The 25,595-nt window shown below is 44.3% G+C and overlaps 1 protein-coding gene across 6 annotated transcripts in view; it reads left to right on the top strand.

The window, feature by feature from the left end:
- The window catches only part of TRABD2A (TraB domain containing 2A), a 122,453-nt gene that overhangs the window by 7,417 nt on the left and 89,441 nt on the right, over positions 1-25,595 (top strand). For all 6 annotated transcript variants that reach the window (XM_071802195.1, XM_071802194.1, XM_071802192.1 and 3 more), the window contains exon 2: positions 450-1,010. In XM_071802195.1, the coding sequence (XP_071658296.1) occupies positions 450-1,010 (561 nt within the window). The remainder of the gene's footprint in view (positions 1-449; positions 1,011-25,595) is intronic.

The following is a 25,595-nucleotide window of genomic DNA, read 5'->3' as shown; positions in this document are numbered from 1 at the left end:
AATGTGATAGAAACCCTGCTGTCCTGCTCTGCTTCAGCAAAGTGGTGCCAGCTTTTGACTCGATAAAAGATGAAAGCTGGAAAAGTGTCTTTCTTGCCTGGAGCATTGCCTGCTGGGGCTGTGCTCTGCTGATGGTTTTGGTAGATATCAGGTGATGACCTGGGTGTCTTTGCCGTTAAAAAGACCCAGTGTTGCCTTTCAGAAGGAGAAAGCTAAGGCAAATCTGATTGTGTTTTTAATGGATAAAAATTGAATTTTGACCTCAAGACCTGATAAAAAGGCTGGTCAAAGAGGACTCTGTGTGAGCAAAGCTGCTTTAGGAGAAATCCATGCTGGCAAGCTGCTGAGCCAAGTCACCTGGCTTGGCACCATGTTTTCCTTAAACCTTGTACTGCAGTGGCCTAGTGTGAATGTCTGTACTTATTCAGCTGTGTCTCCCTCTCCCCCAGCAAAGTGAGCTGAACTCCTTCCTGTGGACTATCAAGAGAGATCCCCCATCTTACTTCTTTGGCACTATCCATGTCCCATACACACGTGTCTGGGATTTAATTCCAGACAACTCCAAGAAGGCCTTCCAGCAGAGCCACATCGTGTACTTTGAGCTGGACCTCACTGATCCTTACACCATCTCAGCTCTCACCAGCTGCCAGCTCCTTCCACATGGGGAGAACCTCCAGGATGTGCTGCCCCGTGACATCTACCGCCGGCTCAAGCAGCACCTGGAGTACATCAAACTCATGATGCCATCCTGGCTGACCCCAGACCAGCGGGGTAAAGGACTGTATGCAGACTACCTCTTCAATGCCATTGCTGGTAACTGGGAGCGGAAGAGGCCTGTGTGGGTGATGCTGATGGTGAACTCTCTGACAGAGGTAGACATCAAATCACGAGGCATACCTGTCCTGGATCTGTACCTGGCCCAGGAAGCGGAGCGGCTGAGTAAACAAACGGGTGCTGTGGAGAAAGTGGAGGAGCAGTGCCACCCGCTCAATGGGCTGAACTTATCTCAGGTGAGATGGAGTGGTGTGCAGGGTGCCAGGCTGACTGCCTGTGTGGATATCCCAGCAGCAAGTACATGGGCTGGGGTATGGGCTAAGTGCTTTCTCCCAGAGACTTGCGTTTGCTTCCTGCAGCCTGTGCCTTTGTCTGTGCCCTCAGGAGAGTTTGGTAGCTGTAGGAGTTCAGACCGTGTCCTAAATTCATTTAGACCTGGCCTGGGGAGACTGCTCTCCTCTTCCCTGGGTAGCCTTGGGCAGGCTCCAGCCCAAAAGGCAATGGACCTTTGGATGTCTGCTCTCTGATCCTGGCTGGGATGCCCTGCAGGAGGCCAGGGAGGGCTGAGGCTCAGTGTCTAAACTTGCTTTTGTAATAGCTAGTTAGTTAAGAAGAAAGGTGTGATCACTTGGGGGAAGCAGGGATACTGTGAGTAAAGCTGAGAAATAAGTGCTGATTGGAAAAGTATCCTAGTGGACCCTTCAGTGTCCTCAGAAATAGGGGCCCATCCTCTGCATTGGGAAAAGTGCATCTTGTTTTGTCATTCCCCTTTTCTCCTTTTCTTTGAGACCAGGTGAGGGTCAGCACAGCACAGCTTCCTGCAGGGACCTCCACAGGCTAGTGCAGGCCTATGTACAAGTGCCTTTGTGTTTGCAAACCAGCTGGAGTTTAGTAATGTTTTTCATGCAGTGTCACACAAGGCAAGTAGAATGACCTCTGTGTTGTCCGTGCATTGGATGGGGTGGTCATGGGCTCTAATCTCTGAAGTAAATACAACAGGGAGCAGTATCTGTCACTGACTGACTGCCCAGTGGGATCACAAACAGGCATAAGCTTGCTCTCTGACCTCAGGTACTTTTGCTCCAATGGTGTGCTAGTTTGGGGAGAGGAAGTGGCATTCAAAAAGGGCAAGAAGGATGACCTGGGAAACTACAGGCCAGTCAGCCTTACCTCTGTCCCTGGAAGTGTGATGTAACAACTCATTGGGATGCCACCTCCAAGCATCTGGAGGAAAAGAAGGTTATCAGGAGTAGTCAACATGGATTCACTAAGGGGAAATCATGTCTGAACAACCTGATAGCCTTATATGATAATATGACTGTCTGGGTAGACAAAGGGAGAGCAGTGGATGTTGTCTTCCTTGACTTCAGGAATGCTTTTGAAAATGTGTCCCACAACATCCTCATAGGTAAGCTCAGGAAGTGTGGGTTGGATGAGTGAACAGTGAGATGGATTGAGAACTGGCAGAGCTCAGAGGGTTGTGATCCATGGTGCAGAGTCCAGTTGGAGGCCTGTAGCTAATGGTGTTCCCCAGTAGCCAGTACTGGGTCCAGTCTTGTTCAACATCAATGACCTGGATGAAGAGACTGAGTGCACCCTCAGCAAGTTTCCTGATGATACAAAACTGGGAGGAGTGGTTGATACAGCAGAAGGCTGTGCTGCTATTCAGTGTGATCAGGACAGGCTGGAGGACCGGACAGAAAACCAAACGGAATTCAGCAAAGGCAGGTGTAAGGTCATGTGCCTGGGGAGGAAGAACCTCATGGACCAGTACAGGTTAGGGGCTGACCTGCTGGAAAGCAACATTACGGAGAAGGACCTGGGAGTCCCTGTCCATGAGCCAGCATTGTGCCCATGTTTTCAAGAAGGCAAATTGTTTCCTGGGGTGTGTTAGGAAGAATATGGCCAGCAAGTTGACAGAGGTTATCCTCCTCTTCTACTCTGCCCTGATGGGGCTGCACGTGGAGTACTGTGTCAAGTTCTGGGCTCCCCAGTTTAACAAGAACAAGGAATTATGTGACAGAGTCCAGCAAAGGACTACAAAGATCATTAGGGGTCTAGAGTGTGTTTCTTATGAGGAAAGACTGAGAGAATTTGGTCTGTACATCCTGGAGAAGAGAAGGCTGAGAGGGGATCCTATTTATGCTTATAAATACCTCAAAGGTGGGTGTCAAGAGGACTAGACTCTTTTCAGTGGTGCCCAACCATAGGATGAGGGGTAACGGACATAGACTGAAACACAGGAGATTCCATCTGGATATGAAGAGAAACTTTTTTACTTTGAGGGTGCCAGAGCACTGGAACAGGCTGCCCAGAGAGGTTGTGGAGTTTCCTTCTCTGGAGACATTCAAAACTCACCTGGACTGCATTCCTGTGAAATCTGCTCTGGGTGAACCTGCTTTAGCAGATGGGTTGGACTAGGTGATATCCAGAGGTCCCTTCCAACCCCAACCATTCTCTGATTCTGTTTGCTTAGGAATAGGTGAGACCTGCTGTTGCAGCATGCCTTGGCAGCCCAAGGCAAGAAGAACTTTCGTCATGGGGCTGGGTGGTTTCGACTGATAGCTGATGCTCTCCTTGTCATCCTGAAACCTGTCCAATCAGTGTAGTGTGGTTTCCCGTGCTGGAAAGGAAAGAGCAGAAGGGGAGGTGCAGCCCAGCAAGAACAGGTACAGCATTTGGAGACAGATGTCAGAAATTCTGCTACCCAGATCAATCTTGGCAGGAGACCATGGTGCGTGAAACAGCATGGCAACCCAGGGTGCATCACTTGTGCAGTCCTTAACTGCAGGCAGGGCATCTGTGCCCTTGTATTTACTTGTCTGGACCTGGACAGCCTCATTGGCATCTCCAGACTTTTCCTTAACTGTGCTTTGAATCCTTGTGCTGTCACTGCTCGCAGCCACCCTAGAAATGAGCTGGGAAGTTGCATCTCCTCTACCTCTTATCTGGTTGAGGTTTTATTAAGATTATTCCCAGTGGTTTTCTTTTGCTGATACTGCCCCTCTGATTTAACATGATAGATAGAAGCTTGGGGGCTCAGGCATGTGCTTTCTCTACAGTGGTAAGGAGGCTAAGAAATACAGCTTGCAAATCAAGTCACTATTAAGCTCGTGCAACTGTTGACACTTGCTTTATGGCCTTCACACACCTGTGTTCAAAGATTGGCTGTTGCTGTGATGTTTTTCAAGTGGAATAAATACCACATGAGCTGGGAAGCTGTATGGAGTGAGGACACACCTCTGGGCTGCAACACCCAGACCTGCCCAACCTGGTGACATTTATTGTGAAAGCCCTGTTAAAGGTGTCAGGATGACCAGAACTGCAGGAGAAACTTAGCTCTAGTTCGGAAGGTAATTACCTGTAATTACCCCATGATGAGTGAAAATGTGCATGTGCATCATGTGAGCTGTGGCTCCTCCCATGCCTGCTCATTTGCATGGGGAAGGAGCAAGCAGTTGCTTGTGGGAGCAGGTCTGGAGCCGCTACTGCACTGCAAATTCACACCCTCACCTCTGCCTGCTACTGCATTTCCAATACAGGCACATTGAGGAAAAGGAGAAGCAGTAGGTGATTATTTTGATGTTTCTAGGCCAATTTCATGTTTGTTTCAGAATCTGACTTGTGAACTCTCACCGTTGGCAATTCTGTAAATCTTTGATTTCAGAGCTTTATCCTCAGTTTGTTCAGACAGTTGAGTTAATTATGTGTTTAATATAAACCAAAGAAAGACTTTGAAATAGGCTATTTCCAAATGATTTCCTCTGATATTGTGCTGCTCTCTGGGAACCCCCAGTATCAGACCACTTCTGTGGGCTTTTCAAGAGAGTGGACACACACAGGCAACTTATGAACTTCTGCTGGGGAAAATGGGGACACAAACCCATAAGGAATGGTCTAATTCTGTGCAAGAAATGCCTTTTTTTGGTTGGAGCAGAGTCACAGAGAGATTATTTACTTGGCAGGGAAGCAAGTTTAGTGCTCTTAATTTGTTTCTGCATTGAGTTTGCCCTTTCATTTACGACATGGTTGTACCAGCTTATGAGTAGGACTCCTAGGTCACTTAAAAGCAATACATTTTTATTAGCTAGGTCTCTCCTTTGATCCATACTATTTGACAAGGTCTGGTTGGTGTGGATACATTATTGCAGGTAAAGGTCTGGAACAGTTTATAATTGATTGTCTTGTTGGGGTCACACAACGCTCAGTAACTGCGAAGTGCAAACAAAGCCAAGCTACAGACTTCCTTCATCTTGCAAAGAGAGGAAAAAAATAAACAAAACGCCACAAACATACAATGGCTAACACTGCCTGTCACGGTCTCTTTTTCTTTGGCTGTATTTATTCCAGTTTCCTCTTCTGTTTTATGACTCACTTATTTTACCTGCCAAATTTCTCTGTTCTTGCTCATCTCGGGCTGGCTGCCTACATAGCCAGGCCATAAAAATATCATTTCTGTAAGGTATGCAATGCTGTGTACACAATCTGTGAAATACTTTACTGCCTTCTCAATCCCCCTCTCTTGTTCCAAGATCTATGCATCTTCAGGGAGTATGGAAAGATTGGCCTGTCTCCATGCCAGGGCCATGGTGTTTACTTTCCTATTTCATACTGTTTCCAAGCTAGTTTTTCTTAAAGACTATTTTTCTCCCATCCCACCTTCTTCCATGGGTAGTGCCTCCCTTGTTGCAATACTATATAAGAATGTAGGTCTCATTGCTAGCAGCATCTGGGCTTCCAGAAGATTAAATGCTTTGTAGCCATGTATTAGCTGCCACTGCTGACATCAAGCACTGGAGTCAATCCCTCAGACCTCCCAGCTGTTCCTTTCAAGTTATCCATGTACTTACATGTTTCCTGAATTGGAGGCATTAGTGCTTCATCCTAAATCCTGTGTAGCTTTGCTGTTGGATCCAGCTGTAGTGTCATGAATGTTGGTTTGGTATTGGCTCAGAAAATGAACTGGCCTTGGCCTGTACCATGGCATGCATTTGTAAGCAGGCTGTGCTTTGGCACACTCAGGAGGTGTCCAGGTTGTGTTTCTCACAAACTGGTTTGAGCTTGAACACAGGAAGTTTGGACTTGTATCTACTGTCTGTTCCTCTCTCCCAAAGGTAAAAGCTAAGGTGCTGGCAGCCTTTGCTAGTTATGTCTGGTGATGAGGTATCCTCACAGCGGCCACTTGCAATAGTTGTAGTGAGAGACCCCACTGAGATGTGTGGCTCATGGGGAGCATATCATGCCTTGTTGCTGTCTTGAGAGTGCCCAAAGTACAGCCATCCCCTTTTGCCTTTCAGAGGTGGCACTTGTCGGCATGTGAGGCTGTCACACAGGATGAGCCATCCTACCCCCACCAAGGAGATGGGTTTCAGGATGTGCTCCACTTGGCTGAGCAAGGAGTCCACTCTGAAAGTGGCTCCAGCCTATTTTCACTTATGTTTGGGGCAAGACAGCAAGGACTTATATCACTACAGCTCCCTGACTTTGCTTTTCTGGCACCTTGTGGCATTTTGAAAAGCTTTGTGCAAGCTCAGACAAACTGTTTGGACTTTTTGTGGGAACCAATTATATAAGTAACACCAGAAACTCTGAACTAGCAGGAGAACTGCAGCACTGCAGTGATGTGCTGCTGGATGTGTCCCAGTGCAGGGTGTTTTTGAGGACCCTGCTGCTGATGCTGCAGCCCTGCATTCCTCTGATTCAGTGTAGACCAAATTTTCAGTTGTTTCAAGTAAAAGCATTACCTTTGCTGGGGTCCTGGATTAATTGCTGAAAGATTTTAACTGGTGAGAAACTTTGAATTTTCATCTATACATTATCATAAGCATTTTACTGCCTCTCCACCTGCAAACCTTTAGTCCGACTATTGAGTCCTGGCTCCCTGGTACCCCTGAAGAAACATGGTGAAAAGCAAGGTTTTGTTATTGCTCAAGCTTCTCTTTGACTTGTTTTGCATGGAGGAGCTTGCTAAATCACTCAGGTGGTCAACATCCACTGATCTCTTCACAAAGTTTTACTCATCTGCTGTGCACCCAGAAGGACAGTGAAGAAGGCTAAAGCAGCTTAGCTTTCCACAGTTGCACAAGATCAACACAAAACTAACTCTCTGAGGTCTTTCACTTGATTGTGCAGCTTTGAGTGAGCTTGACGCTGTGGTTGCTGGCCCGATTGACCATGGCTGTCCTGGTAGGGAAGACATACCCTTAGCCAGTGCTAGACATACAGAGGTTTGCTGCTGATGCTCTTGAACTCAGTTTCGAAGCTCTTACCTGATTCTGGCCAAAGCAACCCATTCTGAAGGGAATGTGTAGCAGTTTGACCACCTGTGTGTATTGATTAACCTCATCTTGGTGATATTCCATGCCTATAATTATACAAGAACTCACACTGACTTCCATTTATGCCTGTGTAATTCCTGCCCTTGGAGTTTCAGAATATCCTCCAAAGTGCAAACATACTAAACCCCTCTGTAGCTTTTTGAGAGAGGAACTCAAATACTGTCTCTGTTGTTATGTCTGGTAAAATGGCCTGGGGAATTTTTTGGGCTGAGGTTTCTGTACTCAAGCAGTTGCAGACAACCTGAAGTGAGGTGTATCTGTAGTACTCTCCTAGAGACCATGGTGGGTGCCTGGTAGACAGGTAGTGTACCTTTCAGTCTTGCATTGGTGAGAGATGACTAAGCAGACCTTTTTTACCCAGTCTGGCAGCTTGCTGCCAGCTTCTTACCAGTGCGTACTCTGTGACAGCTTGAGTGTTTCAACAAATTGCACTGAGCACTGCATTTCCATTTTTCCAAGTGCATTTCATGTTTTCCAAGTGCCCTCACAAAGGCTAGACCCTGCAAAATACAGGCATGTAAGGAGTGGTTGGGAGCTGCTGATGGAAGCACTACCACTGAAACAATTCACACAGTGTGCCTAAGTCTGGGTTCCTGGACAGTCTCTGCTGCTCAACCAGTGTACAATAGCGTGTTAGGCTAGGGTAATTTGATCACAAGTGTCATCCGTGTGTGAATTTATAAGACATGTTTATTAAGATAAATAAACTGTTACAGTTGGAGTCTGGTGGAATGAGTTGCATATTTGGAGTGTTTATAAATAAAGTAGCTACATTCATGCTTTCTGGGAAGAATGAAATGGAGAAAGAAGAGAGGGTGACACCCCATATGTCTTTATTTGCTGTGAAGCTGTTTGCAAGTCAAAAGCTCATCAGAAGCTCAAGGTTGTAGCTAATCAACACCACCACAGGGGACAGAAGTACTTGTTATCAGTATTGCACAATGCCTGGGTGGGCAGCTCATTGAAAGGCTGACAGAAGTGAAGAAATACACTTCCATTCAGGAATTTCAGGTGTGTTTTTGCAGCACTGGAAGAAACCTACTGCCTGAAACACGTATGTGAATAACACTCTATCTAGAATATATCACAGCTGGCATGGAGTAATGTAATTTCAGACCTCATCCAGGTTAATAGAAAGGAATTAATCACTGAACTGAAAAGAATGTTTGCTTAGGTATAAGTAATTGTGTCCAAACTTAATTTGCTGTGTGTCGAGGGTTAAGATTGCAGGGTGACAATAAAACCCTGGCAGATGTATTGTTAACCTCCTCCCCGCCCTTACCCCCTTCTGGCCCTCCCTCTCCCCCCCTTTCCCACTAAGGACAGGCGATCGGGAGGAAAAGAAGGACAGAGGGAAGAGAGTTGGAAAAATTAACAATGTTTTACTAATGCTACTAATAAGAATAGAGAAAATAATACAAAATATACAAAACCAATCTTGAAAGTCTCAGCAACTGCAGAGCCAGTACCTGAAGTCCTGGATTGGACTCTGCAGCCAACCGGACCTGGATTCAGTCTCTCACTAGGCCTCAGTTCGCAGGAACGACCAGCAAGGGCCTCTCCTAATGTCGGCCATAAGCAGAAGGGAAAAAGGAAAAAGGGATGAGATCCTCATGATCTCCCACTTTTATATGAAGCATTCGCGTGAATGGAATGTTATACACAGTTGGTCAGTTTCTCAGTCACCAGTTTCTCGCTGTCCCTCTTGCGAGATGTCCATCCATGCTAATCAATAAGTTTGCATTCAATTGCTGTTTACCAAAACATGTATCTGGTTCTTCAGGAAAATGCAGCTAATATGAAGGCTTTAACTGACAGGCAAAATTCACTAAAAGAGAAACTTGTTTTTTAACAAAACCAGGACATTCCACCCCTTATAATATGCCATTCATGGAAATACTTAAACCTTATCAATACAATCTAATTAATCACTAGTACTATATATATATATATATATGTATACACACACATATGTACATATATACACAGGAGTAATTCATCTTAGTCAGTGGACCATCCTTTGAAAAGTTCATTAAGTTCATTTTGTCACAACAGTCTCCCAGGGCAGGAAAAAATGGTACAAGTGCATCTCATGACCACTGCTTGTGGGTTAAAGACATGAACTTCGAAGAAGTTGTCAGGCTCCACTTGAAGAAGCTAACTCTGGTTTTATCATCACTGTCTTGATCTGAAAGACACTTACTAAACACTGTTAGTATGGCAATTCACATCATGCAGTTCAGTATTGCATATTCTCACCTAAAATCAAATCCCCTTGAGGTATACACCGAACGTCTCCATCCTTAAGCATCACCCACCAAGTGCTGCCAGGTCCCTGGGCAAAAACAATCCCACGAATAGGCTTGCCTTTGCCTGAGGCAGGAGTAACCCAGACTGCGTTTCCTAACATATTTTTCATGTGTACTATAGGGGCTTTATCTCCTTCTATAGTACGAAGAATTTCTGATTGGGCAGGCCCGGCTCGATTGGTTGATTCCCTAGTGTTGACCAACCAAGTGGCTTTTGGTAAATGTGAATCCCAGTTTTTAAAGTTTCCACCACCAAGTGCCTTTAGTGTAGTTTTAACAAACCATTGTACCTTTCAGTTTTCCCAGAGGCTGGTGCATGATATGGAATATGATATACCCACTCAATACCATGTTCTTTGGCCCAGTTGTCTATAATACTGTTTTTGAAATGAGTACCATTTTCTGATTCAATTCTTTCTGGTGTACTGTGTCACCAAAGGACTTGCTTTTCAAGGCCCAAGATAGTATTTCGGGCTGTAGCATGAGGTACGGCATATGTTTCCACCATCCAGTGGTTGCTTCCACCATTGTAAGTACATAACACTTACCTCGACTTGTTTGTGGAAGTGTAATATAATCAATCTGCCAAGCTTCTCCATACTTATACTTTAACCATTGCCCCCCATACCATACAGGCTTTAACCGTTTCGCTTGTTTGATTTCGGCGCAAGTTTCACATTCATGAATAACCTGTGAAATAGTGTCCATAGTTAAATCCACCCCTCGATCATGAGCCCATTTGTATGTTGCATCTCTGCCTTGATGCCCTGAAGCATCATGGACCCACGGAGCTAGGAAAAGTTCACCTTTATGTTGCCAGTCCAAGTCCACCTCAGCTACTTTAATCTTAGCAGCTTGATCTGCTTGTTGATTGTTTAGATGTTCCTCGGTGGCTTGACTTTTAGGCACATGAGCATCTACATGACAAACTTTTACAGGCAGGCTCTCTAGCTGAGCAGCAATGTCTTGCCACAGTGGGGCAGCCCGAATGGGTTTACCTCTGCGCTACCAGTTGCTTTTCTTCCATTGCTGTAGCCACCCCCACAAGGCATTTGCTGCCATCCATGAGTCAGTATAGAGATAGAGTATTGGCCACTTTTCTCTTTCAGCAATGTCCAAAGCCAGCTGGATGGCTTTCACTTCTGCAAATTGACTAGATTCACCTTGTCCTTCAGTGACTTCTGTAACTTGTCGTGTGGGACTCCACACAGCAGCTTTCCACCTTCGATGCTTTCCTACAAGACGACAGGATCCATCTGTGAACAGTGCATACTGCTTATCAGTCTCTGAAAGTGTATTATACAGTAGTGCTTCTTCAGCATGTGTTACTTCCTCCTCATCTGAAGACATCCCAAAGTCTTTGCCTTCTGGCCAGTCTGTAATCACTTCTAAGATCCCTGGGCGATTGGGACTTCCGATTCAATCTTGTTGCGTGATCAGTGCAATCCATTTACTCCATGTAACTTCGGTTGCATGATGTGGAGAGGGAACCGTCCGTTTGAACATCCAGCTCAGCACCGGCAGTCGAGGTGCCAGGAGGAGCTGTGCTTCAGTACCGATCACTTCTGAAGCAGCTTGAACTCCTTCATATGCTTTTAGTATCTCTTTTTCGTTTGAAGTATAGTTGGCCTCAGATCCTTTGTATCCTCGACTCCAAAAACCTAGGGGTCGACCTCGGGTTTCTCCTGGTGCTTTCTGCCAGAGGCTCCAGATAAGTCCATTATCTCCGGCTGTGGTGTAGAGCACATTTTTAACATCTAGTCCAGTCCGAACCGGTCCGAGGGCCACTGCATGAGTTATCTCACACTTAATTTGTTCAAAGGCTTGTCGTTGTTCTGGGCCCCACTCAAACTGGTTCCTTTTATGAGTCACTCGATAGAGAGGGCTCACAATGTGGCTGTAGTCAGGAATATGCATTCTCCAAAAACCTACAATGCCCAAGAAAGTCTGTGTCTCCTTCTTATTAGTAGGTGGAGACATTGCTGCAATTTTGTTGATCACATCCATTGGGATCTGATGACGGCCATCTTGCCATTTTATTCCTAAAAACTGGATCTCTCGTGCAGGTCCCTTGACTTTGCTTCGTTTTATGGCAAAACCAGCATTCAAAAGAATCTGAATTATTCTCTCACCTTTCTCGAAGACTTCTTTCGCTGTGTCGCCCCATACGATGATGTCAATACATTGCAAGTGTTCTGGAGCTTTACCTTGTTCCAGCGTGGTCTGGATCAGTCCATGGCAGATGGTAGGACTGTGTTTCTACCCCTGGGGCAAGCGAATCCACCTGTACTGGAGGCCCCTCCAGGTGAAAGCAAACTGTTGCCTGCATTCTGCTGTTACAGGAATAGAGAAAAATGCATTAGCAATGTCAATTGTAGCATAGCACTTAGCTGCATTCGACTCCAGTTCAAATTGCAGTTGTAGCATGTCGGGCACAGCAGCACTCAGTGGTGCTGTAACTTCATTCAGGCCACGATAGTCCACAGTTAGTCTCCACTCGTCACTAGACTTATGCACTGGCCAGATTGGGCTGTTACAAGGTGAGCGAGTCTTACTGATCACACCCTGGCTTTCCAATTGATGGATCAACTTCTGGATAGGAATCAAAGAGTCTCGACTGGTGCGATATTGCCGGCGATGCACCGTCGTGGTAGCAATTGGCACCTGCTGATCATCAACCATCAGCAGTCCTACAACAGAAGGATCATCTGAAAGACCAGGCAAATCAGACAGCTGTTCAATTTTCTCAGTGTCCACAGCTGCTATACCAAATGCCCACCTATACCCTTTTGGGTCCTTAAAATGCCCTCTCCTGAGGTAGTCTATGCCAAGGATGCGCGGAGTGTCTGGACCAGTCACAATGGGATGCTTTTGCCATTTTTTTCCAGTTAGGCTAATTTCAGCCTCTACAACAGTCAGTTCCTGGGATCTCCCCCAGTCACTCCAACAATATTGATGGATTGCATTCCTCTATAATTAGAAGGAATTATTGTGTATGGAGCACCAGTGTCCACTAAAGCTTTGTACTCCTGGGGGTGTGTTGTACCAGGCCATTGTATTTGTACAGTCCAATAAACTCTGTTATCCCTTTCCTCCACCTGGTTGGAGGCAGCGCACCTCTAATTTCTGTTTTGCAGAGTGTCTGGGTGTGAATTAGAGGTTCCTTCAAGAGCATCAGAATCTCTTCTGCTGCTTTTGTAAACTGGAGCAGCCACCTTCCTAGGAGTTTTTCCTTTTATCTCACATACCTGTTCTTGAAGTTCTGAGGTAGGTCTTCAATGGCACTTACTCATGTTTTCTCCCTGCTCATGTTTTTAACAAAACCATGACACTATGTTAAAAGGGAATATATAATCCCAACCAATAATATGTATGATTGGTGCTTTAAAAGGGCTCGGTTTCCCCAAGCTGAAAATAATTATAGGCCAAATAAAGTGGGAGGAAGAACTTGAACATAAAAAAAAGTGAATGATAATTGGGAGTTGTTCAAGAATGCTATATGAGGTCCTTCAGAAATCACAATTCTGCATTTGTGAAGATGAATTATTTAGTTAAAAAAAGCTGTTTTGCTTAGCAGAGGAGATGAAACCAGCAATAAACTCTCAAAACAGTTAATGGAAATACAGAGGAAGTGATTTGGACAAGTAATCTGGAAAGAAATGCAAACAACTGATAAGAAAACTGAAGGATACCGATGAAGAGCCTTTGGGCAGCGGGTTTGGAATATTAGGAAAGGATTCTTTAAATGTAGCAGGGATTCATGAAATCCTAGCAGTGGTACAGGCTCCATACTGAACAGGGCTGCAAAATTGTTTCTTATGAAACAAACAAGGCAGAAATAACCAGTAACTATTTCTTGGTGTTTGGAAAGGAGAAGACTCTGTATTCAAAGCTTGGTCATAAGGGATATTTTCTGCTCCAGTAAGAAATTACTTCCATAAGTTAGGAAAAATGTTACATGTCAGTGGTTTAAAATGTACAAAACATTAACAATGGTTAACTTACAGTCCAGAATATTTAGAGACTAAGCCAAGGAAGTCTTTGAATCATTAATATAGGTACTTGAAAAACTGAGTGGAAAAATTCTACTATATCAGCATTATTCCGGGACAAGGAGTTGGGTAGCTTGTTAGGCTCCCCAAACTTTAGTTTGCTCAAAGCTTAAAAAGGCTGATGGGCTCTACAGCTGGTAAAAAGCTAAGAGAAGGCAGGATGATGCTAGCCAGTTTCCTTCAATGGGAAACTGGCCTTGTCAGACAAATACAATCCCCCACTTCTTGATAAGAGTGTGATTTTTGCTGATAAAAATTGTGTCAACATAATTATACATAGATTTGGAGGCTTCTGACTTTGTTTATGGTGATATAGGAGTACATACTAGACAAAATCAAAGTGGCTTATTGTAAACAGCTCAGGGGAAGTGATCATTCTCATAAAATGGCTGTAGATGGAGAGTCATCCTTCACCAAGGAGAAGGGAAGCTAAGAAGATGCTTGTAAAGAAGTACAGAAGGTATCTATTCCTGGCCCTGCATTACCCAGTGTCTTTGTCAATGATGTAAATACCAAATAATTGTTTGCAGAAACATGGAGATTCTGCAGATGAAGAAAACAACAGGTCAGTTGGGGGAGCAGAGCTGAGTCACCTGAAAGCTGGTCTTGTCTAATGCTGTTAAATGTAAGACTGTACATCTAGGAGCAAAGCATGGAGGCAAGCAAGGTTGGAGGCCTTATCTGGAATACAAGTCATTTCATGAGTACGCTTGGTTATCTGTCTGAGGAAGAGGGACAACACAATAAAAGCCCCCAGTTCAGTGGCCTAGCTTGTGAGGATGCACACTATCAGAATAAATATAATTGGTCTCTACTGAAGTCAATTATCTAGTTGAAAAAATCGCCTTAGAATCTGGTAGAATTGCCATCATTCAGGCTTTAAATTGCCAAATAGCTCTCTAAAAAAAAAAAAAAGATTGCTGAGTAGTGTTCAAGGGCTGCTGATTCATGCATGGAATCAGTGTACATTTTGTTCTGTCTTATAACAATTTGGGACATTTAGACTATTGCAGTTAACCCTAGACAAGCAGTTTCAAGCAGCTTCATTTTTTTTTTTTTAATAGATCTTTTCTGTAGATGAAATTGAAGCTTCCTAAGTTTGTTGTCAGTGCCAGTGTGACTTTCTTTATGCTAATATGAAACCAGACTTCTTTTTTTTTTTTTTTTTTTTTTTGACGGTGAGACATAGGATAAGGAATTATTCTAAACCTTTATACTTTAGGACTGGGGCAGGGAGGAGTTGGGGGAGCAGATACAGGACTGTATGCTGGCATAAAGCAGGTTCACAGGCAATGTAATGGACTGATGGTGGTGATTCGAGGGTATCTGCCAAGCTTACACAGCTGTGATCCACGTACCACACACTTTTTTGTCCTTGCTCTTAGGACAGGCGAAGGAGATCTCTTGAGAGGCTGTTTGTTCCTATCTGTAGAAAATGATGAAGTGGCTGTAGAGCTGCTGCATGGTGCCGAGTCTTCCTAAATAAAAAAGTTTGCCACGTGATATGCTGGATCCAGAATGTGTCCTGCAAAGCCAGAATAGGCTTGGCTTAGCAAAGACTGTGAAAAAGGAGTCCTGCAGCTCTCAGGCAGTCCTTGGAGGGTTCCCAGTAGCCAGACAGAAAGTGAGCTGCTTCAGATATAATCTAAGTCTTGCAGAGAAGCTGCCCTAGCCTGTGGTGCTGTTCTGCTTTTCCACTTCGGTGATTAGCCTTGGTGAAGCTCAGCCTGGCAAAGAGCTCCCTCTGCATGCAGACCAAGTTGGCCAAGGCCGAAGCAGGTTGACAGTGGAAATTGGAGAGGGCTTGATAGTCTTAATGAATTTTGTGAAAAAACAGCTGATGTTTCTTGACGCAAAACTTGTGTAAATCAGGAAAGGATCTCCTGCAGAGAACAGTGGATTTTTGCATCAGTCTCTTAGGAAGAAATGGGTAAAGTCCTAGGAATATATTCTTATGTTAGATCTTGGCTGTAGTTTAGCCCCAGCCCACCCAGTCAGAAGCTAAAACCACATGTCTTTCTCTCACCCCTGCCCCAGCCCGGTGGGATGGGGAGGAGAATCAGAAAACAAAAGCAAAACTTGTGGGTTGTGATAAGAACAGTTTAAGGAGACAGAGAAGGAAAGGGGAAAAAAAATGATCAAGGATTAACAACAACAACAAGAGAACCTACAGAAGCACACAGTGCTCCCCCAGCCCTGGAGTGGTACACAGGTCCCGCCACAGCTTGCGCTCAAAGTTGCTTCTTGACCTGGACACAGCCCCCGGCCCTTAGCCACAACTCGTGGCCGAAATACAAAGGTATTACTCCAAACTGCGTGGCTGATGAAGCTACCGCACCCAGACCGCCCAGCTCCTGGCTGTGCCTGCAGAATGGACACCACCCACTGGCTCTTTGCCTTTATAACTGAGGGTGACCTCATGTGGTATTGAATACTCAGATGTCCTGGCAGTGTAGAAATTAACCCCATCTTGACTGATCCAGCACATTCCACCCCTTATTCTATACCATTTATGCATGCTCAGGTCTTGCATTTACCCACACACTTCAACTAATTACTACCACCTTAAATACATGTCCATATATATACACAGAGGTATTTTCTTCTTTAGTTCATGGTGTAGTCTCATTCCTTTGAAATGTTCATTGAGTCCATTTTGATTTTGCACTCTGTCAGGACAGCCAGGAAAGATGGAGTGTCATGTTGGAGTGTCGTATTACTGCATGCTGCATCTGGAACACATAGCTTGTGCTCACAGTTTGCAGGTCAAATGCATCAGCCTCAAGGAGGTGGCTGGATGCCAGTTGTTGGAGCCAGGTCAGGTTCCATCATTGCCGCACTTCACTGAGTTTTGTTGAAGTTCATGCTCCAGGTAGGCCCATTCTTCCCAAAGGCTCCAGGTAGCCCCATTCTTCCCAGCTGCCGCGTAGAGCACATTTTTTACATCTTGCTGTGCCTGGACTGGCTCAAGAGCCATGGCCCAGAGTATCTCCTGCTTAATTTGTACAAAAGTTTGCTGTTGCTTAGGGCCCCCTCAAAATCATTCTTCTTCTGAGTCACTTGGTAGAGAGGGCTCACAATCTGACCATAGCTTAGAATGTGTGTTCTTCAAGAACCCACAACCCCCAAGAAAGTCTTTTTTCCTTTTTATTAGTTGGTTCAGACACAGCTGCTGTTTTGTTGACCACATCTATTGGAATTTGACAGTGTTCATCCTGCCATCTTACTCCTAAAAACAGGATCTCTAGTGCAGGTCCCTTGACCTTACTTTATTTTATAGCAAAACTGTTTTGCAGAAGAATCTGGATTATCCTTTCACCTTTCTCGAGAAGATCTTCTGCTGTGTTGCCCGACACGATGACGTTGTCAATGTACTGCAGGTGTTCTGGAGCTTTGCCCTGCTCCACTGCAGCCTGGATCAGTCCATGGCAAACAGTGGAGCTGTTTTTCCACCCCTGAGACAGTCGATTCCAGGAGTACTGAATGCCCCTCCAGGTGAAAGCAAACTGTGTCCTGCACTCTGCTGCCAAAGGAATAGAGAAAAATGCGTTAGCAGTGTCAGTTGTTGCATACCACTTGGCTTATTTTGACTCCAGTTCATATTGCAGCTTTAGCATGTCTGGCATGGCAGCACTTAACAGTGGTGTGATTTCATTCAGGTTGCGATAGCCTACTGTTAGTGACCATTCTGCACTGGGGTTCCTCACTGACCATATGGGACTGTTAAAGGGGGAGTGAGTCTTACTGATCACTCCTTGGCTCTCCAGTTGATGAATCAACTTACAGATGAGAATCAAAGAGTTTCGGTTTGTGCTTTATTGCAACTGATGCATTGTTGTCGTAGCAAGTGGCACCTGCTGGTCTTTGACCCTCAGCAGTCCTACAACAGAAGGGTCCTCTGAGAGACTGGGCAAGGTAGACAGCTGGTTAATGTCCTCTGTCTCCATGGCTGCTATGCCAAAAGCCCACCGGTACCCTTTTGGGTCCTTAAAATACCCTCTCCTGAGGTAGTTATACCAAGGATGCACAGAGCATCTGGGCCAGTCACAATGGGGTGCTTTTGCCAGTCCTTTCCAGTCCAGAGTCACCTCAGTGTCTAATACAGTCAACCGTTGGTATCCCCCAGTCACTCCAGAAATGCTGATGGGCTCTGCCCCTTCATAGTTTGACAGAATTAGAGTACGTTGGGCCCTAGTGTCCACTAGAGCCTTGTACTCGTGTGGATTTGACATTCCAGGTCATCAAATCCAGAGAGTCCAATAAACCAAGTTATCCCTCTCCTTCATCTGGCTGGAGGCAGGGCCACTCTATTCCTGGTCATATTACTTTTTGCTTCCTTTTTGCAAGAATGAATCAGAACCCTGTACAAGAGGGTCAGAATAAGATCAGCTCTTCTACTCTGTCTGGGGAACTGCCTACTGGATACTGGAGCAACATTTTTCTGGTAGAATCCCCTCTTGTGTTTCTCTTCCCTTGTAACTCATGTATGTCTGCCTCTAGGACTGAGGTAGATTTCCCATTCCACCTACTCATGGTCACGCAGGGGAAAACACAGGGTAGCCCATTTTGTATACCTTCTGTATTCTCTCTCTTGATTGGAGACATGCTCACTCCAAGTAGCTGAGACCCTAGGCCATGCAGGTGGGAGTGGAACTTGTCTTTGAAATGCTCAAACTCTTGGGATAATTTTTCAGCTAACATGTCTGGCAATTTCTCCACAGCCGAGACATGGGTCCGCAGGGAGGAAGAGAGTTTTACCTTGTATCACCGGGAGCTGACCAGATCCCATGCCTGTCCAACTGCCTGTCTCCCATGACCTTGTAACACAGTACATGGAAAATGCCCTCTGGACAGGAGGGGTTCCTGGCCTGGTCGATACATCTGCATACTCTGCAGGTTGCACAGCCAGAGCTGTAGGGGGCAGAGCATCTGGGGAAGGGTGAGATAAAGTTCAAATTTCCACTCAGTGACAGCCCCTTGGGAGGTAAAAAGGAATGCTCTTTCCTCTAGCTGGGAAACGGAGGACAGAGCATGAGCTGGTGAAACAAGTTCACCAGGGCATGTGCTGTCCATGTAGACAATGCCATGCCATGGCACAGAGGGTAAAAGAGCTTCCCAGGGTCTGTAGTGGTGGGATCTGCACAGACACCTATCAACTTCTACCCAGTAGAAGCAGCAAAAATGTAGCTTGTTGCAATGCTGGGAACAACACGGTTGCTGTGGTGCTGCTGCGTTTCCTTTGTTGGAACTGCTTGCCTCTACACTGCCAAGGCATGAATGTGGGCTTCGGCACTGCTGTTCTACTTGAACACTGGTTTGTTTTTTGGTCCCACTGCTTCTTAGTCCAGCCTAGCTCCCCTAGAAACTAGCCACTTTGTCACACAGGGTCTAGCCACAGATAGTGTAATGGAAACCTGGAGACTCACCAATGAACAATTCTTCACCTTAGGTATTCTAAGTATTATGCAGGACTTTCAAACATCCTGTAGATAACTTGCTCTGTAATTGCATTTGGCCTGGCCAAGATGTTTTCCTCCATCCACTTCAATCCCTAGAGGAGAGTAATTGCATATTAGTTACAAGATAATAAGAACTTTATCTTGACCACAGAAGGTTCCAGCAGAAGGTATTATTCATGGGCTTTCATAGCTGAGAGGTAGAGCTGTTCAGAAAGCATCTTTCTGGAGGCTGTGCTGCATTTACTTTTAATGAAGGCTGAAACTGTACTTCCTCAGACTGATTTGAGTAGAAGCAGTTGTCCCTTATCTCTGCTGTGATTTCTAATAAGAATGGCAGGGAACAGTTAAGGTCCTATCTTGTTGCTAAGACTAACAGAAATAAAAACTGGGTAAAATCTCTAGGTCTCAGATTGTGGTGCCTGAAGCCAATCCATTTGCCAGCCTTACCTCCTACCAGGAAGATGATCTTATTTTCACATGCTGTCTCATTTATTGAGGAGTGGTACAATTGTGATAGGAAACAGCTCTGTCCCAGCATTAGTCAAACATCAAGGGGGTTCCCAGGTTAGGCTTCAAAACTGCACAGCATGAGCAGCCATGGGAAGATGGGTAGTGAAATGGTTGGTACAGGAGTGGAGAAGGCTAAAGTGGAATTTCTCAAGGACAGAGACTACTAAGCCACAGGGGTTTTACAAACTCATCAAGTAAGTGAGAGAGTGTACAGGGAAAAGAGCAAAAGAGATCCTCTGCTAGTTTTGACATCACTGCTTTCCTCTCTGCCACTCCAGGCTATACCAGTGGTGGTCACTCAGCATGTCCTGTAGAGGTCTGGTTGTTCTTCAGTGTTTACATTTCATACATATCTGCTCATACTGTTTTCTTCTGATTTTCAAACAATGTGTAACCTTGCAGAATTTGGCTCCAAGGCTTTTCAAGGTGATTGATCTTGACTTACACCAAGCTCTGTCACTGAAATGTGGTAGAGTCAAGTCACTTGTTCTGTACATCATCTGGCAAATGGAGCGGCAACTAGAGAAGGCAATGCTTAACTGCAGAATTAAAGACATGGGGTACAACTTATGAGATGGGTGCTTCATGTTCTCCATCACTCTTCATATATCCCTTAAGGTTTCAGATGTCTGTGTCTTTTCAGGGCCCTTGAGGAGAGCCTCACAACTTGTCCTAGTGAGATAGTGACGACTCCATGTGGCTTTGCTAGCCACTGTCTCCCTGTGCTAATTTGCAGCTAGGCAGAGCTTTGTAGATTCAGCGCATCAAGAGAGGTGTGTATTGGCAAGAAGCAGTGCAGTTGCAGTGTTGAGAGTCAGGGATGGGGCATACAGCAGAAACAGACATGGGAGTGGCCCATTATGGTTTGTATTTGAGTGCACCCTGCTAATGCTGTACAGCAAGCTGGCTGGAGAAGCATGCTAAAGATTGCCTCACATTGCATCAGTAATTTTTAGTGGTGTGTTCAATTACAGCAGAGAGACTTCTTTCTTTATAACTGGTGAAAGTCTTTGTCACCTTTTCGTTTTCTTGTTTGCACTTGAACAACTTGTCCAGCTGTCCCTGATTTACAGCCTGTTACTGTGTGAACTGTGCTGAGTTTAATGTGCCGTTCTGTGCCTCAGATGTGGCATGGGAGGTTCCTGTTCCACTTTATCAGTTCTCTCCTGAGTAAGGAGTGTTTACATCTCCAAATTGTGCAACAAGACAAATTTTATTCATTATGTTCTTTCCAGTGAGCAGTGAAACGTAAAATTTCTGGGCAAAGAGTGAACATAGCAGTACCCACTGTCTCAGCTCAGCCTGACTTTTTAATAAGAGCTTTGCCTTCACTGCCTAACTATAAAAATTAGGAGTCATGGTTTCAGCTAGATTTCACCTGTATGGTACTTAGAGAATGAGCATAAGAAACACAACATACATAAATTTATTTTGCTCTGTTTGATCTCCCACTTTCTGGTTATCAGACATAGGGAGTTTCTGAACTAGAGGTGCATTATTGCTGAGGGATGGTGAATGCATTACAGCTGTTCTGAGAAGATGCTGACCAGGCAGACACAGAGATGGAGGAGTTGCTTTGTTTCACTGCTTGGTAATAAGAATTAGAGGAAGATAAGCTACATTAGCAAGGCAGGAATAGGTAACGTTTCTGGACCCATGTATCAAAAGCGCTCTGGGCGTGGACGTACAAAATGTGTACTGGAGTTTTTAGCTGGAGAACTCCTGACAGGAGGTCATAGACAGAAGACAGTATGTGGGCACAGCAGAAAACTGTGGATGCAGCATACCACTGGGTTGCAGGGTAGTCTAGCAGTTATGGCCTTGAAGTCCTTGCTGCCTTGTTATTCCCAAATCAAGGGATTGCATTACTCATAAAACTTTGCAACCATCCAACCCTGTTGCTGCTTTTGTAAAGAGCCACACTTCAGTGGTTTACAAACCAGAGAAGGGTCCAGTGGTGACAGAGAGAGCATGGTGGAAAATGCATGCAGGAAAATGCAGTCAGGAGCAAGGAAGGAAGAAGGGATGAGAGGAAGTGCCAGATACACTCTTATCAGTGGTGTACTGTTAAAATGGATGATCATATCTTCTACAGGAGAATGAGTTGTGTAACAGACTGAGTCCTTCATTAATCTTTTGATCTGGGAAACTTCACTAGAAATTAGAAACCAGCCCAGGAAAAGGGGCTGATTTGGGACTACATCTGCAAGAAAAGAGATTCCATTCAACCATGTTCCTTGTAATGTGATTTTTGTGGCTTCTGATCTGGATCTGCTGATAAAGAGTGTTACCTGTTCAAACAGATCGAAGCATGTGAATTAGGTCAGCTGGATTAAATAAGTGTTGGCCTTTTCTTAGATATCTTCTAGGTTTAGTATCCTCAGTGGTCACTGTATTCTAGATTTTACTTTGCTGCCCGCAAGCAGTGTATCATTTCACTAGGCAGCTGGGATGCAATGTAGTTGCACAAGAGCAGTAAGTAGGCTTTGAACTCCCAGCAGCAGGAGAGCTGGTAGCATAACTGGTGCATCCAGCCAAGACTTGGCTAGATGGAAGGGAAAGTTGAATGAGATGCAGTACTGTAAAGGAAAGAATCATAATGTAACAATGCTATTGGGTAATTATCTAACTGTAATAGTTTCAGAGGAACAGCCTGCTGACATACCCACTTTAACTGTTTATGCACAATCTAAACTGGCCTGGGCCCCACACTGCAGTGTAGCATATTTTGCAAGTGCCCTACCTATGCTCTTGTAGGACTGGGGTATGTGAAGTGGGAGAGGAGGGATTGGATGCTCCAAACACATATGCTAGGTGTCAGGATGTGAGGGCGAAAATCACGGACTCCACACAATCCAATGTGAATTCAAGCAAAGCCATTTATTGCTTGTTACAACTCTCCTTAAGTATCTTTTTGACCTGTCCACGTGCTGTCCACGCATCTAAAGGCTGCATGTAACTGGACAATAGCTACTGTTCATGTGCCGCAAACTAACAAGTGATTGGATTTTACATATCTGCACGAGTTCTAGTATTAAGCAAAATGTATCTATTTTATTGCTGACTTGCTGACTCTTGTGCTGCCTTTACTGATACTTTGGTTGCCCATACTAGTGGAGATACAGCATGCAAAATTTCCTTGGAGATTTGTCGCTTGCAGTAAGGAGATCTGCACCTTCCAAGCATCTTCTTATGGGACATGCAACTGAACAAAATTCTCAGAAAACATTATTTGAACTTACAATTTACTTAACAAATCTTAACCCAAGAGAGGTATAGGGCTTTCTGACAAACACGAGAATTCATCTGTTAAAACTTTGTTCCAAATTTGGTATTCTATTGGTTTCAAAAAATGGCCTTTCTTTCTTTCCCACAATCTCAAAAACTATCACGGTGAATTTACTAAGAAGTTTTTTACAACTAGTTACCACGGAGTCTATTAAAAGTTTTTTGGTTTAATTTCTCAGCTTCATTAGAACTGTGGATCCTCTGGAGATGCCTTTAAATTTTACCCTTAGACTGCCATATTACAACATCGCTGCAGTGGGCAGGGGAAACCCCCCCCTTTTCATTGCTTTAGAAGCAGGCAGCTAGTCTTGCTGCAGTTTAGATACAGACAAGGCCATGCAGGTGGCGTGATTGCTGGTGCTAAGTGGGAATTGCCTGGCCCTGGCAAACTCCTTGGTTACAATGAGCTGAGATTACTTTGCAGCTTGACACAGGCCGGAAATTTATATTCATGCTATACAGTACAGGCTTGGGACATTTCGCTTTTTTTTTTCCCATTTCATTCCAAACATAATACACTTTGTATGCAATTCCAGTTAGCTCAGCAATAGCTACATTCCTCAGCCTCATTTACCTTTTGCAAACAGCATATTAACCATCAGTCTATTACTTTTATTTTGCTAGATCCAAATTAGTTCATATTCTAGCAACTTTTAAACATAACCTCTTTCAAGTTCACATCCATCATAGCATTTAGTTTAATTTCTCATACTTCCAACTAGCACATAAATTCACTGTGAATCAGAGTTTAATTACTTCAATTCTTTTCTGTTCTCAAAATTATTAGATAACAATAAGAGCAAATTAACTTACACTATTATACTTCATCCAATTTTTTCCAAAATTCTGTAGAACAACATTGATTACAATATAGCACTAAAACTCAGAATTCTACACTTAAACTACACTCGAGTACAACACCACCTCAAGATAGAAGGAAACTTGAAATTATATTGCATTTGAACATGGGATGAGTGTTTTCTTTTATCAGAATATTTCCTCAAAAAGTTACTCTAATATATAAGGATGCATCCTAAGGGGGAGCAAGGTGGTACTTTATTATTGGAACCAGTTCCCATTTTGTAATTATCTGCCCAAACAAAATTCTTTTGGTACCAAATATAAGTATGAAAATTAAAATACTGAGCTCAGATATGAAAACCAGATACCAAATTCAAATATGCAAATGGATGACAGTTACACTTATTCAAAACAATATCTCAGTTATAGCATTGCACCTTTGAAGCTCTTACTGCTCAGCCAGGTGGAGGTACTGCTGGGTCTCCCTGACAAAAAGGTCAGTGCGCGCTGGAGCCCAACCGGCACCTGCACACCCGCTGCTCTAGCAAGCTGGACTGGGCAATGCTTTTCTTAGTATTTCATCTGGCGTGCTACAACTGTTATCCCAAAACAGGATTCTTTACTTCGTGTGCATACAAAAAAGCCAAATTTAGTACATCGACATGAGACACTGCCTATCACAGAGTTGCCCAAGTCTGCATGTTGGAATAAAGCTAGCATGCTGGAAAGAAAAGTAACAGCTATTACACACAAAATCTTATCATCACGTTCACACAGTATGGAAGTAAATTATTCTCTATCTTCTGTATAATCACCAAATGTACATCTTGACTCAACAGATTTTCATGATTCTGTGAACTTACTGTACTATATAACAGGCAAAGACTTATTAAACTGTAATATGCTTAAACAGATACCTACAAAGAAAACAGGTTAATAAGGAAAACATCTTGCAGACCCCAGCAAGCCCCCCATGACCCATGTGCCATCAGCCAATTCTCCCCCAGCCTGTTGAAGCCCAAATCATTCCACCCGCAAAACCGTCCATAATGATTTAATGATCTTCTGCAGAGCCGCACTTTGTCCTGCTATTCTCACTCAAAAACTAACAGTATTTGCAACAAAGTGTTATACTTCAAGGTTCTGTTCTTCAGCCACTTTTTCCCCTTCATCTAACTTACACAGCAGCCACCACTGATTATAATATTTCACAGGATCTTCCTTCCTCATATTTCCAAATGCTTTCCTAAGTTCTAAAACACCTCCCAATACTGACTTCTTAGGAACATGACTGAAAAAAAGTCATTCCCAACCCCATCTCATAAGTAAAAACCATCAGAAGGCTTACAGTGCACTTACACACACAATACTTAAAAAAAACTGTAACAAAAACCAGTAAAACAGTTAATTCACATTCCTGACAAGCTGCTTGATTGCCTCCCACAACGCATTTCACATTTTTTCCCCAAGTTTCTATTTGAAAAACTCCTGATGGATTGGCAGGAAACCCATTATCTCTGCACTATATCTATAGTTTTTTGAGAGTATTTTCTTCTTATGTCACCCCTCTCCTAGAGAGGATATGCAAGAGGAGCTGCACTGTTGCTTCTTCTTCATTAGATGTATTTTACCCCATCTCCTCTCACCCCCGGCTGCTCACCTCTTTGGGTATCCGTTGCAATGATATCGGATCCTCTATTCCTCCCTTGTTGCTACGGCAGCGAATGGGAGGCACGCAGCCTGCAGACTGCATGCCGGTCACGGTCCAGCTCTGCTGACTGCAGCCAGGGCTTGTTCCTCACAGCAGTTGTCCCCTTGCCGTCAGTTCTCCTTGTGGATCACGTCGGGGTCACCACTTGCGAGGATGAAAATCACGGACTCCACACAATCCAATGTGAATTCAAGCAAAGCCATTTATTGCTTGTTATAGCTCTCCTTAAGTATCTTTTTGACCTGTCCATGTGCTTCCACGCATCTAAAGGCTGCATGTAATTGGACAATAGCTACTGTTAACGTGCTGCAAACTAACAAGTGATTGGATTTTACATATCTGCATGAGTTCTG

The sequence above is a fragment of the Patagioenas fasciata genome, chromosome Z (genome assembly GCF_037038585.1).
Source record: "Patagioenas fasciata isolate bPatFas1 chromosome Z, bPatFas1.hap1, whole genome shotgun sequence".
Classification (NCBI taxonomy): domain Eukaryota; kingdom Metazoa; phylum Chordata; class Aves; order Columbiformes; family Columbidae; genus Patagioenas; species Patagioenas fasciata.
The sequence above is the reverse complement of the archived record's forward strand: the minus strand, read 5'-3'. Positions and strand labels throughout refer to the sequence as shown.